Here is a 17,389-nt window from a genome sequence, read left to right as displayed (position 1 = left end):
GAAAGAAAGAAAGAAAGAAAGAAAAAGAAAGAAAGAAAAGAAAGAAAAGAAAGAAAAGAAAGAAAAGAAAGAAAAGAAAGAAAAGAAAGAAAAAGAAAATGAAAAAATGTCCTGTGTCAGAAAGGCAGCCTGAGGGGAGATGGGGGTGGGGCTTCTCACTGCAACTACACCCATTTGTATCTCCTAGAATTGTCACCATGTGTACATTTCAGCATTGAACAAAGACTCTAGGTAATAACATACTGGTCTGTCTGCCACCAGGGCCGCGCGGGCAGGCTGTGGGTAGCCTGGCCTCCGTGCCTCCTGACAAGCCCTGGCCCATCCCTGAGCACCAGAACCCTACGGCCTCCGCACAGCCGTGCACGCCTCTGAAATGCTTTTCCCTCCCGTGGATGGCCTGGCAAACTCCGATTCAGCCGTCAAACACCTGGTCTCCCAGCCACCTGTGTCCTTCCCCCATTTAGCGCCCCCCCACCCCGGCCAGCCACCATGGTCCCCACGAATTCTAGCACCTGACCCCACGTGCCTTACCTTTTTGTCCCATTGCTGATGTAAGTAGCGCAAAAGGATGTTTGTCTTTTCTGTCACAATGACTGAGGAGAAAAGGCAGAGAAAGTTGCAGGCAGAGGCTGCAGGTGACCCAGCCCCCACCCCGGCCTGCACTGCCCCTCCCAGGGCAGGCGCTCAACCCTCCCTGGTCTCCCACCCGTCTCTGCCCTGGGTGGCCTGGCTGGGGCTCCAAGTCTGCACCCCTAGCAAAGGGGATTTCAGGAAGCCTAGTGTTTTTGCTCCGAAATACAAAGCTACTACCAGGGGCCCAAGCCCACTGCTCCACCTGGGCCCCTGCTTTCTTGGGAGAGACCAAATCTTCTGCCACATGTGGGAGTCCACCCCCAAGTGGGGGAATGAGCCCCAGCACACAGGTCCAGGCAGACCAGGAACACAGATCTATACAAATGTGCCCCAGTGACCACAGAACACACCGTGCATGGTCCAGGTAGCTTCTTCATCACAATTAAAATAAAACACCACAACCACAATAATGCTGGGGTCCTCCTGCTCTGCAGGCTCTGTGTCTTTCTCTGCGGGCCCCACCACCTGGTCGCCCCTACCTCCCTGAGCTGCCTACCCGAGGCTGGGAGGGATCCCCTCCCACAGTACAGTCGTCTTGGGGTCTCTGTGACATGGTGCTGGCAGGGGACACCCAAAATTATGGGAGACGAAGGGGAGAGGGCTGGTGAGCAGATGAGGGCTACGGAGGATCCCCTTGGGGCTGGATGTGGATGCCAGCATGTGGAGATTAGGAGGGTCCCAGAGCAAGCGAGGCTTTCCATTACTCCCAAGGGCTGGGAGCTGACTGGCATCCCCTGGGTCATCACCTACACTGCCCTGCAGCCCTTCCCCTCAGCAGCCAGGTTGAGACAGACTGACAGAGGCCACTTACTCTGTTCGGATGGGTACTCCCGCGTGGGCAGGTAGACTGAGGGACGTCGGTTCTGCAGGAGAGTTGGGAAGACATGGGTTAGGAGAGCCGGTAGGCTGACCAGGGCCCCCACCCCTTCAACTGGGCACCCACCCTCCAATGAAGATAGAACAATGTGCAAAGATGTTGGATGGGGCCGGGCTTAAAGACCAGCCTCTGTTCCTGGCAAGACCCTGATGGGGTGTACACATCACTCCCTTCCCCCTGGCAGCTCCCCGACCACATCCAGTGCCCAGGGCATGCACTCACCGAAGCTTTGCACACAGAGTCAGCATGAAATCGACTAAAATTGCTTTTGTTGTAGACAGGCAGTCCTTTCAAAAAATCTGCCTAGAAGACAGGGAAGATGGTAAGTGAGACCAGGCAGCAGGCCGGGTTGCCCCTGGAGTTCCCGTGAGACTGCGCTTCCGGGTGACGTCCAGTTTCCGTCTCTGTGTTAAGTTTTCCAGAACGCACCTGTAAGCTGGCTACCTGATGTGCACACTGGGATGACCAGGAAAAAGTTACTAGCCCCGGGAGAAGTGAGCGTTCTCTTTTAGGGTCCTCCCAACAGCCCTGTAACCAGGTAAAAGGTGGGACAACTGAAGCTCAGTGAGGACAGGCCATTTGGTTGAAGTCTGGAGCAAGCAGCAGGGTGGGAAGTCAGACCCGGGCCCACACCTGCCCTCTATGCTTTGCTGAATAGTAAACTCCTGGTCTCGTTTCCATTTATCCACCCTGATAGAGACTTGGCATGGGGAAAAACTCATCTACCCCAAAAAACCCTGTGAGCCAGAGTGACAAGAAACAGGGGTGAGGGAGCAGGGACCTGGGTGAAGGGGAGAGGGTGGCCGGGACACAGGCTGCCGCTCTACAGAAACCGGAGCTCAGGGGCAACTGAGCTCCCAAGTTTTTTGTTTTTTTTTCTTTTTTTTAGCTGCCAAGTTCTAAGAAAACTCGGAAATCCCAAGTCTTAATGTGCCCTTGTCAGGTTTTTCAAGTTGGCTGGGCTTTTTAGAAAATACTGTGTGGACCAGAGCAAACAGGTTTGTGACCCGGGTCCGCTCAGGGGCTGCTCCTGGAGCCCACTGACACGGAGGCTGCCCTGCGAAGGGAGAATGCCCTGTCCACAGTGCGGAGCCTGGCCCCTCATGGGGAGGGCCGGATTTCGCAAGCCCATGAGGCTGCCAGGAGCCAGCAACAGAATTCATTCACAGGCCTGACTCGTCAAAAGTCCTTTTTCCCTGACACTCTGGCCTGAGCTGGGCAAGAAAGGGCGAGGTTTCTGGAGGGGAAAGGCCCTGACTCTGGAAAGGAGGTGACTCTCAGCCATAAGATGAGGGCAAGAAAGGCTGACGAGAGCCATGTCCACCTCAGGAAACTGAGGCACGAAAGCCTGAGGAATGCTCAGGGAGGGATGATGGCTGAGAGCTTGGGGTAGGGAGTGACTTCTCAGCAGAACAGGAGGGCAACACTGTCATCAGGCCTGGAGTGGGGCATTTGGGGAGGGATTCTCCACGTGGCCCGCCAGGGGCTGGAGTCACTTCATAATAGAGATGAGGAAGTTGAGGCAGAAGGGTCACATGGTACTTGTCTGAGATCACCCAGCCCCAACAAGAAAACAAGGAAGCAGATTGAACCCAGGTTCACCCAACCTCAGAGGTCAAGCTCTGTGTGTTACATGCCATGCCAGTGCCTCAGTTTCCCTGTCTGAAAACCAAGGGCCCAGAGCCCCTGCAGGCTACATTAACCCTGCTTTGGGAGATCCATCCCCACACCTGAGCCCAAGCTAAGCAACCTCAGGGAAGCAGCCCTTCAGGTGATCCCCCACCACCCTCTAGGGCAGGCAGGAACAGGTGTCCTCAGCTCTGTGGGAATCAGCCCTTCCTCTACTGGGTCCTAACAAGACCGTGGCAGTATGGACCAGCAAGGGAAGCGGGAATGTGGATGGGCCTCCCACTTCCACACAGGAAGCGGCCCTCACATCTGTGTGACCTACTGCCCTGGAGACAGCTCAAAGCCCCTCAAACTTGCCTCCTCCATCCCAGGACCCCTGCCCCAACTCCACCTGACTATAGGGCCAGCTTCATCCATCCAGCGAGGCTTTCCTCAGGCTCCTACTATGTCAAAAGCCTGGCACCAGGGCACTGGGGTAAGCCACAATGGAGCTGCTCTTGGCCCCGGAGAGCACCCCATACACAAGGACACAGGTGTGCATCCAAGAGCTGTGCAGTGAATGCAGAGTGACCATGAAGACAGGATGCTGTGAGATGACATGAGACTCAGGACAGCACCGGGGAAAGATGTGGCTGATTTGGACGATCAGGAAGGGCTGCCCAGAGGCAATGATGCAGGCACGGAGACCTGAAGGGTGAGGAGGAGCTTCTGTTCCTGCTCAAACCCCTCCACAGGCCTGGCTTGACTTGGCCTATGCTGTCCTCCTGCCACAAACCCCCTCCGTCTCTGCTGGTGCTGTGCCATCCTCCCCGACTGCCCCTCCTTTCTCCCTGTGGGAAACACCCACCAACCTCTCCACCCAGCTCAAAATCCCCCTCTGCCCCTTTCCTCTCTCCACACCTTGGAAACCTCTGCCAGAGCCAAGATCACACCCCACCGAGGTCATCTGTTTACACGTCCACCTCCCTTGCTGGACTGGCTCCTCCCTGAGGGCAGAGGGCAGGGCAGGGCAGGGCTGTGTCAATCCCAGACACCTGGCAGGGCTCACGTGGAGCCAGGCGGCAGAGTGGTGAGAGGTGCGGGAGCCCCACACCTGCACTCAATCCTGACCGGGCCCCTCACTGGCTGTGTGACCTGGGGGAAGGGGCCTCCCACCCTGGAAAGAGCTTCTCACAGAGCTCCCTTGAAGGCCAGCTGTTAGCATCAGTGCGTTTGTGCTGAATAAATGAATAAAGACAGTATGACCAGTACTTCCTGTCAGCTAAGCAGGAAAACAAGGCCTGAGACACAGGGGAGAAATCCTCACTCCAGTCAGACAAATCCTAGCCACAGCTGGGCCCAGAAGCTGTCCACTGCCTCAGCAAACACTCACTGAACATGTGTGTGCCATCCCTGCAAAGGCAGCCCATGAGTGACCCATCTAAAGGGAGATGAAAAGAAAAGGTGTGCCAAGAGAGGAGAGACAAAGGGCCTCCTGAAGTCAGGAAGGGCTCCTCTGAGGAGGTGATGTTCACAGGAAGAACATTCCAGGCAGAAGGAGCAGCAGGTGCAAAGGCCCTGGGGTGGAAGGGACTTAAGAGTATGAGGACATGAAAACAAGGCCAGTATGGCTGGAGCTTGCAGAGGGAGGAGTAAAGAGGGTAGAGATGAGGTCACAGAGGTGGACAGGGGCCTTGGGGGCTGAGGGGGAAGCTGGGGTTTCATCTGGGTTACAAAAGCCCCTACAGTATCTCATATGTTAGAAAGTGGTATAATGAGATTTACATTTTAAGATTTTTTTTTTTTTATTCACCAGAGACAGAGAGAGAGAGAGAGAGAGAGAGGGAGAGAGTCAGAGGGAGAAGCAGGCTCCCCGCCGAGCACGGAGCCCGACGTGGGACTCGATCACAGGACCCTGGGACCATGACCTGAGCCGAAGGCAGACCCTTAACCGACTGAGCCACCCAGGCGCCCCGAGATTTACATTTTAAATTACAAGCTCCCTCTGGTTTCCCGGTGAATTACAAACTGCCAACAGGGCGGGATGGAGGTAAGGAGACCAGGGAGGTGACTGGGGCAGGCATCCAGGCAGGAGGTGGCAGTGCCTGGACCAGGGTAGGCAACTGTGGAAGAATTCACCATGCCTTCTAGAGGCAAAGCCATCAGAACTTCTTATGGACGGGACAGAGGGGATGAGACTGCAGCAATGAATCAAGGACAACACCCAGGCTTAGGGACCCACATGCTAAGAACCCACTTTCCCATCTCCTTCTTTTGCCTATCCCCCACCACATACCATGAGCTATAGGTTGTGGGCTGGGGCCCTGGGTCCAGCGACAATGGGGCTTTGACTTGCCTTGACAAAAGCTTGCATCACCCCTGTCAGTTCTGGGGATGCTAAATAGTGGGGGCTGGGGGGGCCTGGAGCACAACGCTGATGCCAAGTCACCATCCCACTTTACACGGTCGGGGACAGAACCCCAAAGAACCATTAGAGCCAAATCCCAGGATGAGCAAGTGGCCTCAGCAGCTGGCATTATTCCCACTTAAAGGATGAGAAGCCAGCTGGGAAAAGATGCCACCAGCCCCAAGTCACCCAGCTCATCTGTTGATGAGCTGTAAACTGTCCTAAGCCCTTCATGACATCAGTTCTCTGAACTGCCACAACCCTATCAGGTCTGGACTATTGCTGCTACCTCCATTTAACAGGGAAGGGGGCTGGGGATAAGAGAGACGAAGCTGCTCTGTCCTAGCGGCAGGTCGGGCCCGGCCCGCTGGGGGTGGGATCAGGGCTCTGGGGGTCCTGAGCAGTTGTGATGTCGCACTTCCTTTGGCGACAAAGCCCCATATGTCACGATGTCAAGCCCCCTCCCCCGCCCCAACGCCCAGGCCGGGCTCCCAAACCCTCCTGAACTAGAGAGACCCAGGCTGGGCATGCCGAGAACGAGGCCTGAAATGGGGGTCTCGGGGGACCCCACCCCCACCCATTTCCGGCGGAGCAGCGACCCGGAAATGAATGGATTGTCAGGGCCTGGAAGCCTAGATGGGGTCAGAGGTCGGAGAGAAGGCGCCGGGGAAAGGTCAGCAGGAAGCTCACAGCTGGGTCCGGAGGTTGAAGGTTATAGGGCAGAGCGAGGGGCGGGGCGGGGCCTGAGGGGGCCGGGCAGGGAGGTGAGGGGCTTCAGGGATTACTGGAGGTGGGTGGGCCCGCGGCGCCATTTTGTCGAACGGAGGGGGAGTACGGGCCCAGCAGCCTCTCTCACCATCTTCTGTTTCCTCCGTCGCTGCCTCAGCCACCGCCTCAGCCGCCGCCGCCGCCACCACAGCCGCCTTCTTAGCCGCCGCCGCACAGTAACTTCCAGCCACGGCACAGCCCACACTGATCGCGCCACCGCCCCCCGCTCATTGGCCTGCCCTCTAGCCCCGCCCCTAGAATAGCAGTCTCTGCGCACTCCCATTGGCCAGACCCCGCTAAGTCACGCGTCCATTGGACACCACACCTCCTCCCTTCGTGGTCAAGTTCGGTTGAGGAAGCAAAACCCCGCCCGGGAATTGGAAGCGAAGGCAGCAAAATCCGGAAGTGGGCGGAGGCCATGCCCTTGAAGCCTCTTGGGATTTGTAGTCCACAACTCCGAGGGGTTCCGCAGATCTCTTTTTCTAGTGTTTACTTCACTTTTTAGTATGGTGTCTCAAGGAGTTTCCACAGCAGTCCGGGAAGAGAGGGACCTACCGTAACACCCCCAGCATCCTCTCCAGGGTCCTAACCTTAGGTTTCGGCATATCTAAACTGCTCTGCACTTGCTTCTTCCTATCTTTGAAACGACAGCTCAAATTCTCTTGTTCCTATGCCCCCGTGGCTCCCCAGTCCCCCAAGGATCCAGTCCCATCTCCTTGGCCCCGAATTTTGAGACACTCCGGCCTCTCTCATCCATCTTTTATCCTGACCCCTGGGTCTAATCCTTTCTCCCTTTGGGCCCTCCCAGGCCCTGCTACGTCTTTCAGGAAGACTTCTCTGACTACATTCTTCCCAAGTGCAAGCCGGGTGAAACTTCCTCCGAGCTCCCACAGCCCTTACGATCCTCTCTCAGTTCTGACTCCGCTGTCTACAAACGGCCTGGGTACAAATCAAGTGCTCCTCCCCTGCCCACCAGACAAGGACTCGGCACCCAGTACCTAGGAAGTACTCGGCAGGGGCGCCTGGGTGGCTCAGTCCTCAGGCGTCTGCCTTCAGCTCAGGTCATGATCCCGGGGTCCTGGGATCGAGCCCCGCATCGGGCTCCCTGCTCAGCGGGAAGCCTGCTTCTCCCTCTCCCGCTCCCCCTGCTTGTGTTCCCTCTCTCACTGTGTCTCTCTGTCAAATAAATAAATAAAATCTTAAAAAAAAAAAGTACCCAGTAGTACTAGGTGGAAGCTACTGAGTATTATTATTGCAACAATGCAGCAAAGGAGAAATAAGCACCTCATTTCGTAGGAGCCAAATGAGCTTCAGAGGGCTGAGGCCTTGCTCAAGCTCACACAACCCATCCCCAAGGAGCAGGAGGATTCAAACCCTAACTCCCCACAAGCTTTCCCAGACCTGTGAAAAATAATGACATATATAAGACAAATGGAAATTTGAACATTTATTAGACAATATTAAGGAATTGTTAACCATTTTTTAGGTGGGAAAAGTTTTGTGATTATGTTTTAAAGAGTCCTGATCTTCTTGGAGAGATTTCTTATTTAATACAGAAGAAATAACCCAATGCCTGAGATTTGCTCCCAAATAACACAGGAGGGGGCGGGGGGTTGTGGGTAATTGGTGGTCAGAGCTGTGTACTGAGTACCCAGGGTTCATTGTGGACTATTGCCATATGTTCGAAATTCTTCCTAATTCAATAGCGTAGAAAAGGACTAGGCAAGGTCTGACTTCCTACTCCCACTCTCAGTCCAACCCCAGACGTTCCCCCCAGGGGCCGACTCCACAATTTGAGGAGCGCTCATGTCTGCGTTGTCCTGGCTCCCCATAAAAACGACGGCAGGAGAGGTCCCAGGGCAGAGAAATGCTCTAATGGGGGTCCTGCCGGCAGCTTCGCGCTCCTTAATGGCTCAGCGACTTGCGGCCTTTGTGCATGCGGCGAAGGATGACCTGGACGCCGGACGGTGTGCTCAGGCGCCGGATCCAGCCGTGTTTGTGCTTGCGTTTGATGTTGCTCGGCTGATACTCGTTTCCACGCGCCTTTCCCCGGTGCTGCTGTGTGGCAGGAAGTCCCCAGGCGTCGGGGAGCCCCAGCCAGGCGCGGGGCTGGAGCCACCTGCGGGGGGGGAAGAGAGATGGCGAGGAAGGTCAGAGGGGGCGCTCTGTGACTTCGGCGTGACGTCCCACCACTCTGAGCCTCAGCTCCCCTATCGGTGCCTGGACGGAGCCTGGGTTCAAGGAGGGGCTCCACCAAGGCGCAAGGCGTTGGCAAATCATATTGTCAGTAAACAGCTGACACCAGCCCCCGACACAGCCCTTATTTCCAGATTTGGGGAAGGGACCCCGTGAGGACTCACCTGACGCGACCCAACTGGCGACCTACGGCTCCGATCAAGAAAGCCATGTCCAGCCGTCGGTCGCGACGTCCCCACGCCCGCTAATTCCAAAGCGATTAGGCTCTGCAGCTGCGAACGAAAACTTCTGGGAAATGTAGTTTCTCCTACCGCGGGAGGCCGCGTGGCCTCCGGGTCCTCCTGGAGTGGTAGTTCTGCGCCTGCGTCCCATCCGCAGGAGCGTCCTTACCTGCAAGGGAGTGTAGTTCCTCATGTGGACCAGCAGGTGGCAGGCGAACGGCACCTCTTTGGCATGCGCGTGCGTACAAGACGTTGTGTCCCGGGGTCCTCTGGGAGCTGTGGTTCCTTCTCTCGTCGACCCGCAGAGGATGCCCCGAGGTGACCGTGGCGCAGCTGGTGGCAGCCTCAGGAAACGGCTGGTCGATCCTCCTTCCCCCAGCAGGAGGCAGGCAGATGGCACACAGCTGGCTGGCAGCTTTTCTCTGGGCCCAGCCAAGTCTCTGTTCTTTGGCGGGGAGCCCAGGAGACCTAAGTTGGAGTTGCCTGGATGTCCTTGGGGTGGTCCCTCCTCCTCTCGGGGATTCAATTTCTCAATCTAAAACTCATGTGTTTCAAGCTTGCCCTTGGTGGTACCTTCATTCTGGCCCTAGAAAAAAAAATTTCTAATACTCAGATCTGAGCCCCTTCCCTTCTCTCTCAGCGTCTATGGTGCTCGTTTCCCCAGGGAAAATATTCAGCTCCTCTGGCAAGCATATGAAGCCCTCCATACACACACACACACACACACACACACACACACACACACACACACACACCCTCTAAAATTTCAGCCACATCCGTCTATGCCTGATGTTCTACTCATCTTCCCCCCCCATTCACTTTTAAAATCCTTGGATATTTTCCTCTCCCCCAGCCCCATCCCTACCTTTGGCCCAACCGTGTCCCCATATGACTCTCCCCAGACTCTCCCAAAAGCCCAGGGGCTCCTCAAGGGCTAGGCTTGTGGCTGAGTCCCTGCAGGCACCCCAGAATCTCCCAGCTTGGAAGGCGGGGGAGGGGGGCAGGAGAAGGGGACTGTTTACTGCATGAATCAACTGTAGTCTCCCAGGAGCATCCTGAGTGGGCAAGAGTGGGAGGTGGGACCTAATTCAGCTCTGGCAGCAAATTCCAGGAGATGGGAGTGGGCAAGGAATGGTTAACCCCTTGTCCTCTGAAGCCCATCCTACCTGCACCATCACTTAGCAAACCAGTATGGTATTATATTACTAAACCAGTACAATAATGTCAATAATGTATTGAACACTTATCATTCTGGGTGTTTTTACCTGCAAAACATACTCATAAGGGGATTAATTTCATAGAGAAATAAGTGGAGTCTCAGAGAAACGGCTTGCTCAAGGTCACATAACAACAAAGGGAAATGTAGTTTGAACCTTGGGATCTCTGACTCCAGCTGGGACCACAGAGTCACCGGTTAGATTGGCCAGCGGTTAGACTGGCCTGTCTGTGAAACTCCAATTCCCTAATTATTCATAGCTTCAAGTCGTCTGTTTAAAGATTTAACGAATAACAATTTCCAGGACTTGATATCACACAGCCGTGGTTTTAAGTCCCACCTCTGCCCCCGCAGTCCCTCAGCTTGCCTTGTGACTTTGTGCCCTTTATGAGCCTCAGTTTCCCTACCTAGAATTGGAAAGATCTGGGAGTCTCTAGAACAGAAAGGTCACAGAGAGAGGACCATGGGGGTCCCACTTGGAGGGTACAAGGCTGTTCGGAGGCATGGGCTAGACGAGGGGATCCTATTCGCAGTAAGGGGCTCCGGCTGCTACCTCCCCGGAGCTCCGCAGACCCCAGTTTGGGACCCCTTCTCGGCCCTGGGCCAGGCCCAATCCCTCCCTCCTCCTCGGTAAGCCCCAAAAGGGGCTGGGGCTGCTGCTTCCTGAGCCCGCCTTCATCCCGGAGCTACCGCCTATGATTGGTAATCTAACTAGGCCAGGTCATTTCATAACCCTGATTGGTCTAGACGCCCGTCCGTCGGCATTCGGCCCCTCCCCCCGGGGAGAGACTTAAAGGGCCGGCTCTCTCGGCGGCCGCGGGATGCCCCCGCGCTGACCGCCGCGGGCCCGAGCCCGCCCGCGTAGACGCGCCGACCCCGTGCCACCATGTAAAACGGCGCCGCAGGCGGACTCTGGCTTCTCTGCCCGGGACCCCTCCGCCCTGCCCCGGGCTACAGAGCCCTCGATGAGGTGAGCGGGGAGTGGGCTCTGGGAGGGGGACATCGAGGTCCCCGGGGCTTCCACTTCGGAAGGGGGTGTGCACAAAGCCAGTGCTCGGGCTCTTAGGAAGCCGCGGAGTCCCAGTGGTTCGACCCCGCCGCAGGGCTTACTAGCACCTGAGAGGCAGGGATCTGACTCTCTGGGGAGGGGACCTGGCGTGGCGCATCTGCGTCCCCCTCCGCAATCCGGGGTTGGGATTCCACTGGAGTGGGGGGACGCGACCTGCTTCCCCTCTATCAGCAAATACGGGCCATCGGAGGCCGTGCCTTCGGCGTGTCTTATCCCCGCGGCGCCCAGGATGGGGACGGGGGAGGGGTTAGTCCCATCTCCCGGCCCTAGACAATGGGGGTGCGCTGCACGGGTATCCCCCTCGAGTTATGTAACTGCCTGTGGTTGCCATGGACACGGGGGGGTGGCCCAGGGAGCAGGATAGAGGACCGGAGGCCCCCAGGGAGGGCTTTACCTTCTCCATCCTCATTTCCACCTTTGGGGATTGTGTGTCAGACCCCCAGAAGCCAGGGTTCTGACAAGGGTACAGACTGGGCTTCAGCTTGCCCATCTGTGATATAGACCCAGTCTGGGTCTTGCGGAGCTGGACAAGGCCTTCTGGAGCTCAGTCCCTAACCCCCTATCCCAGGACCTCACCCTTTAGGAGCCAGGTTCAGAGGCCTGGATGGGGGCTCGTTGGAATCTGCACCTTTTTAAATGCCTTCTGAGGCAGTCAGAATGTGCCCATTTGGTGAAAGTAAGTTAAATGAGAATGTGTGCATGAATGAATGGATGGATGGATGGATGAATGGGTTATGGAAGCAGTAGCTGCCATAACCCTAGCTGCGGGGCCGGTGGGGGGGCTCATTTGCCACAATGTCCCCTCCTCCAAGAAGCAGCCCTGGACTATACCACCTTCCCTATGGACCCCTCTTGGGGTCAGCCATAGCCAGGTCCTTCTCTCTAGGATAGACTAGGCTAGCCCAGGAGGGTAGCCAACCACCATGCAGGCACTGACCAGACAGACAAAACATCTTGGTGCTTGGCTAGCTCTGGCCCTCCAAACACTGGAGCGAGCCTGGAAGGGGCCTCCTAGTTCAGCTCACCTGACGCAGGTGCAGGGAGTGGGTGCTGTGGGGGAGGAGGGCTCCTTGTTTAGATGGCCCCTGAGATGGTTGTGCCCCCACTTGCAGGACACACCATGCTGACTGGGGTGACCGACGGGATCTTCTGCTGCCTGCTAGGCGCACCGCCCAACGCTGTGGGGCCGCTGGAGAGCATCGAGTCCAGTGATGGCTACACCTTTGTGGAGGTCAAGCCTGGCCGTGTGCTGCGGGTGAAGCATGCTGGGCCTGCCCCAGCCCCCAACCCACCTCCACCACTGCCAGATGCTGCCCAGGGAGACCAGTCTGGCTTGGTCCGCTGCCAGCGCCGAATTACCGTGTACCGCAATGGGCGGTTACTGGTGGAGAACCTGGGCCGGGCACCTCGAGCTGACCTCCTGCATGGGCAGAATGGCTCCGGGGAGCCGCCGGCCGCCCTAGAGGTGGAGCTGGCCGACCCAGCGGGCAGCGATGGCCGCTCAGGCTCAGGTGGTGCCGGGAGTGGCAGTGGCGGGCGCCGGCGGCGAGCCCGGCGCCCCAAGCGCACCATCCACATTGACTGTGAGAAGCGCATCACAAGCTGCAAAGGTGCCCAGGCCGACGTGGTGCTCTTTTTCATCCACGGTGTTGGCGGCTCCCTGGCCATCTGGAAGGAGCAGCTGGACTTCTTTGTGCGCCTGGGCTATGAGGTGGTGGCACCCGATCTGGCCGGTCACGGGGCCAGCTCGGCACCCCAGGTGGCCGCAGCCTACACCTTCTATGCGCTGGCAGAGGACATGCGTGCCATCTTCAAGCGTTATGCCAAGAAGAGAAACGTGCTCATTGGGCATTCCTACGGGTGAGCCAATGCTGGGGTGGGGATAGGGGTGAGAGATGGGGGTAGCAGGGACTGGACACCCAATCACCAAACACTGACTTCTCTCCTGGAAAACTCTCATTAACATCTATAACAAGATAGGGATTCCCACCACCACTGCTATTGTTATATATTCTTTTATTTATTTATTTTAAGATTTTATTTATTTTTTGACAGAGACAGACACAGAGAGAGAGGGAACACAAGCAGGGGGAGTGGGAGAGGGAGAAGCAGGCTTCCCGCTGAGCAGGGAGCCCGATGCGCAGCTCGATCCCAAGACCCTGGGATCATGACCCGAGCCGAAGGCAGACACTTAACAACTGAGCCACCCTGGCGCCCCTCATATTCTTTTAAAGCAGTGTTTCTCAGTCCCAGCACTGCTGACATTTTGGATTAGGTCATTCCTCTCTTTGAGGGGATTTCATGTGCACTGTAGGATGTTAGCAGCATCCCTAGCCTCTGCCCACTGGTTGCCCCTGGCACAGTGGCCTAGTGATGGTCATGACAATCAAAAGATGTCTTAAAAAAAAAAAAGTGTCTTCAAATATCGCCACACGTTCCCTGGCAGTCTGAATCATCCCTGGCTAAGAACCAGTGTCTTTAAGTTCAAAAATCAGTTGCTCTGGAGATCCCAAGGCCTCCAAGGAAGAGCTGATTAGAATCCTATAAAATCTTTTTACAAGAGCCCAGGTTGCTATAATTCACTCCCACTTAAAGGGGTGATACATAATACCATCTAGCATTTAGGTGAGTGCCCACTGCATTGAAGATTGGGCCTGGGTGCCTGCTCACTGCCAAGTGGTACCACTCTCTTTTACCCAGGAGGAAAGGCAGGATCTGACCAGCCTAGTTTGAGAACCACTGTTTTAGTGGTGTGGCCCATGCAATTAGACAAGAGAAAGAAACGTTACATATGTTTCGGAAAGAAAGGAAGCCAGGCTGGGAAGTAACATAGCTCTTATTTGTTTATATAACACCCCCAAAAGTGGATGCTTATGCTAAATGTTTCCTTCAATTAAATGAGCACCCATCCGTGGTAGTTCCTGTGACCTCATAGCAATGCTATGAGGACAGCCCAGTTACTTTTTCACAGATGTGGAGACGGAAGTTCAGAGAGGTTAGGCAATCTGCCCAAAGGCACACACGGAATCACTGGTACAGTTAAGTCCAACTGACTCTTGCTTGTATCCTAGTTCCTCTTTACAGCTAGGGTTGGTAAATTTTTTCTTAATGGGCCAGATAGTAAATATCTTACGTTTCTAGGACATATGGTCGTCTCTGCTGGAGCTTTACAACTCTACTGTCATAGCAAAAAAGCCCCCATAATTGTAAACAAATGGGCGTGGCCGTATTCCAATAAAACTTTGTTTACTAAATAACTTACACACTTACAAAATGGTAAACTCAATTTATGAAAACAAATGGCTAGCCCACAGGCCATCGTTTGCCAAAGGAACCCGGGCTTTAGAGGGAATGAGGACCTGGACTGTGGGGGCTCTTCAGGCTGCACCTTGCCACCCTGCATAAGGCAGGCTGATGTGCCATGCCTAGAGGCTGGAGACAGAGGAGCCTTACAGGGAAAGGATGCACAGGAAACAGGGACCTTCTCTGGGAAACCAAAGAGTAGCAGTCTAATTGGGTGGCTTTCTTAACACTTGGCAATAAGTAATTCTTACCCATTTGCGGGTCATGGCAGCTTTGAGGATCTGATGAAAGCTCTGGATTTGGATCTTCTCTCCAAAAAGAAGGGGGAAAAAATCACTGTTAACACACACATAGTCCTGTAGTTTGGGGGCCCTCAAGATGCCCCCCCATCCCTCACTCCCATCCAGTGCCCATGGGCCCCAGGGGAAGAACGTTGGCCTTCAAGGACCTGTCTCTGGGTGAGGGGAGGGCATTAACTCCCTCACTGCCTGGATCCTGCTGACCACCCCCCTTCAACCCTTCCCGCCACCCACCTACCCACTGGCAGTGTCTCCTTCTGCACGTTCCTGGCACATGAGTACCCAGACCTGGTGCACAAGGTGATCATGATCAACGGCGGGGGCCCCACAGCACTGGAACCCAGCTTCTGTTCCATCTTCAACATGCCCACCTGCGTCCTGCACTGCTTGTCACCCTGCCTGGCTTGGAGCTTTCTCAAGTGAGTCACCCCGGCCCTGGCAGACTGGGCATCTCCCTGAGTTGGGTGGGAGGGGAGGCTGTGTTGCTGCTGGGACGGGCATTGGAGGCGCCCCTGGTAGCCAGGCTGGCACGAGGCCTCCAGGAGTGCGTCCCCACCACCAGGGCTGGCTTTGCCCACCAGGGCTGGCTTTGCCCGCCAAGGAGCCAAAGAGAAGCAGCTACTGAAGGAGGGCAATGCGTTCAACGTGTCATCCTTCGTCCTGCGAGCCATGATGAGTGGCCAGTACTGGCCTGAAGGTGACGAGGTCTACCATGCTGAGCTCACTGTGCCCGTCCTGCTCGTTCATGGCATGCACGACAAGTTTGTGCCGGTGGAGGAAGACCAGCGCATGGCCGAGGTAGGGCCTTGGCACCTGAGCCATCCCCCCTGCTCCATTCCCTGCTCACGCGCTCCAGAGGGATTCTGCCTTGTGCTCCCAGGGAAGGGAGAGCTTAGATTGAGAGTGCAATCCAGAACATGGGGCTGCCCTGGACAGGTGTCAGGATAGGGTGCTTTCTCCACCGCACATAAAAGGTGCTCTGCACAGCTGGGATTTGTATAAGTGACCAGGGACGCAATACATAATTCTGGGAGAGGGTGGGCCAGAGGATCTTTAGATCAGACACTACCGGGAAAGGGTCTTGGGATCCTCAGCACTTGGAATAGCTCCGGACCAGTGGTTCTTAACCTGCAAGGATTCTGAGCCCCGGGGGGACATTGGAAATGTCTGCAGACTTTTTTGGTTGTCATGTATTGGGGGGGAAGGGCTTCTGATATCTGGTGGGTGGAGGCAGGGATGCTGCTCAGCATCCTGTAATGGACAGAATGATTCTTCGGCAAAGAATGTTCCCACCCACCCCAGGTGTCAGTAATGCCAAGGTTGGAAAGCCTGGCATGAGAGACCTTGTCTTGGCATGAGAGACCTTGTCTATCTCTGTGATTCTCACCCAGCTGTGAATTTGCTCCCTAGGGATATTTGGCAATGTCTGGAGACATAATAAGTCGTCACACTGTGGGGTGGGGGGAGTGGGTCCCTGCTACTGGCATCTGGTGGGTCAAGGCCAGGGATGCTGCTCAACATTCTGCAGTACACGGGACAGCCCCCACCACAGAGAATGATCCTGCCCTATATGTCAGTAGTGCTGGGGTTGAGAAATCTTGCTCTGGACCTATTGTAGCCACATCATAAATGTTGAATGAATATTGAGTTGAGCTCCACTGGGACAACAGGCTATCCTCCAGCTCCCCCTTGGGTGGAAGTAGAGGGATGAAGGGTAGACCACAGGAGCGACTTCCTAAGGCTGCAGGCCTGGTGTGGATGGGCTTGGGTGTCCCAGGGCAGCCTGCCTTTGCCACACTGAGCCTGTGTTCCGCCCGCCCCTCTCCCCCGCAGATCCTGCTGCTGGCTTTCCTGAAGCTCATTGATGAAGGCAGCCACATGGTGATGCTGGAGTGTCCGGAGACAGTCAACACGCTGCTCCACGAATTCCTGCTCTGGGAGCCCGAGCCCTCGCCCAAGGCCCTGCCCGAGCCCCTGCCCGCGCCCCCAGAAGAGAAGTAGCCGCTGGGCCGGCCGGGCATCGCTTGGTAAGCCGAGGAACAGCAGGAGGAAGCCAGGAGCCGCCCCTCGTCCGCAGCGCGGACCACCTGGGCGGGCCGTTCGCTCCGGTGGGCGGAGTCAGGTCAGCGAGACGCCCCCAGGCCGGCTGGGTAGGGCCGGGCATTCTCCGGAGCCAAGTGGATACACCGCTCTCCGCTTCCATCCTGCCGGACCCATCGGTGTTTTGGGGTCGGAACCGGAACCCCCGTGGAGGATGACCTTGTACAGAAGCCCCCTACCCCTCAACGCCACGGCCGAGGCAAGCCCCCCAACCCCGCTCTCTGTCTTCCGTGTCAGCCGTGCTTGATCCTGGGACCCTCCGGGGGCCCCGCCTCATTGCCCGAGACCCTCCCCACCCCCATTTCTTGGCGCTGGGAGCTATTGTTGCCCAAGTGGAGGGGGGAGGGAGAGGGGGGCTGGCGCCACCGAACCTGCACATCTCAACTTGTAACTCAATAAAAAGAAGTGACAATCTGAGTCTCCGGACCTTTGCTGGGTGACGGCAGGGCAGGGTGGTGTCCTGAGCCTCAGTTTCCCAGTCTGCAGACTGGGCTGATGCGGGCGCCACCCCCTCAGGGCTGACTTGCGGAGAAGTGAGGGCGTTGGCCTTCCAGGCTTGCTTCCCGAGTTCTCCCTCCCTCCCTCAGAATGCAGGGGCTGCTTGGGCAGTATTCCCAGAGCAGAGGCAGATGGTGAGCTCCGGGTCCCTGGAAGGCAGGAAGCCTTCCGACTGAGGTTCATACAGGGGTTAA

The 17,389-nt window shown here is 56.3% G+C and overlaps 3 protein-coding genes across 5 annotated transcripts in view; 1 reads left to right on the top strand and 2 right to left on the bottom strand.

Annotated features, from left to right (window-relative positions):
* Positions 1–6,591, bottom strand: part of DDA1 (DET1 and DDB1 associated 1) — an 8,450-nt gene extending 1,859 nt beyond the window's left edge. Inside the window, exons 1-4 of the mRNA XM_025884900.2 lie at positions 6,382–6,591; positions 1,733–1,813; positions 1,445–1,496; positions 532–593 (exon numbers count right to left, since the gene is read on the bottom strand). Of these exons, the coding sequence (XP_025740685.2) occupies positions 532–593; positions 1,445–1,496; positions 1,733–1,813; positions 6,382–6,576 (390 nt within the window). The 5' untranslated portion in view covers positions 6,577–6,591. The remainder of the gene's footprint in view (positions 1–531; positions 594–1,444; positions 1,497–1,732; positions 1,814–6,381) is intronic.
* Positions 6,592–7,727: 1,136 nt separating this feature from the next.
* MRPL34 (mitochondrial ribosomal protein L34) lies at positions 7,728–8,902 on the bottom strand. The gene is made up of 2 exons (XM_025885461.2): positions 8,654–8,902; positions 7,728–8,412 (listed from the first exon to the last, which is right to left on the bottom strand). Exons 1-2 carry the CDS (start codon positions 8,698–8,700, stop codon positions 8,199–8,201), a joined length of 261 nt encoding a protein of 86 aa, XP_025741246.1. The 5' UTR covers positions 8,701–8,902; the 3' UTR covers positions 7,728–8,198.
* Positions 8,903–10,702: 1,800 nt separating this feature from the next.
* On the top strand, positions 10,703–17,114 carry ABHD8 (abhydrolase domain containing 8). 3 transcript variants are annotated; one of them, XM_025885460.2, is made up of 5 exons: positions 10,703–10,896; positions 12,108–12,855; positions 14,846–15,016; positions 15,179–15,395; positions 16,431–17,114. In XM_025885460.2, exons 2-5 carry the CDS (start codon positions 12,116–12,118, stop codon positions 16,596–16,598), a joined length of 1,296 nt encoding a protein of 431 aa, XP_025741245.2. In that variant the 5' UTR covers positions 10,703–10,896; positions 12,108–12,115; the 3' UTR covers positions 16,599–17,114. The 3 variants fall into 3 exon arrangements, 2 of the variants coding, with proteins under 2 accessions (XP_025741245.2, XP_073757048.1); XR_012380837.1 differs by lacking the exon at positions 10,703–10,896 and adding an exon at positions 11,472–11,671 and having other exon boundaries at positions 15,160–15,395; positions 16,431–16,571; XM_073900947.1 differs by lacking the exon at positions 10,703–10,896 and adding an exon at positions 11,508–11,671.
* The last annotated feature ends 275 nt before the right edge of the window (positions 17,115–17,389 follow it).

This window comes from Callorhinus ursinus, unplaced genomic scaffold, assembly GCF_003265705.2.
Source record: "Callorhinus ursinus isolate GAN/ISIS: 27379988/994484 unplaced genomic scaffold, GSC_fseal_2.0 scaffold15, whole genome shotgun sequence".
Taxonomy (NCBI): Eukaryota; Metazoa; Chordata; class Mammalia; order Carnivora; family Otariidae; genus Callorhinus; species Callorhinus ursinus.
Note: the sequence above shows the minus strand (reverse complement) of the source record. Positions and strands in the feature narration are given on the sequence as shown.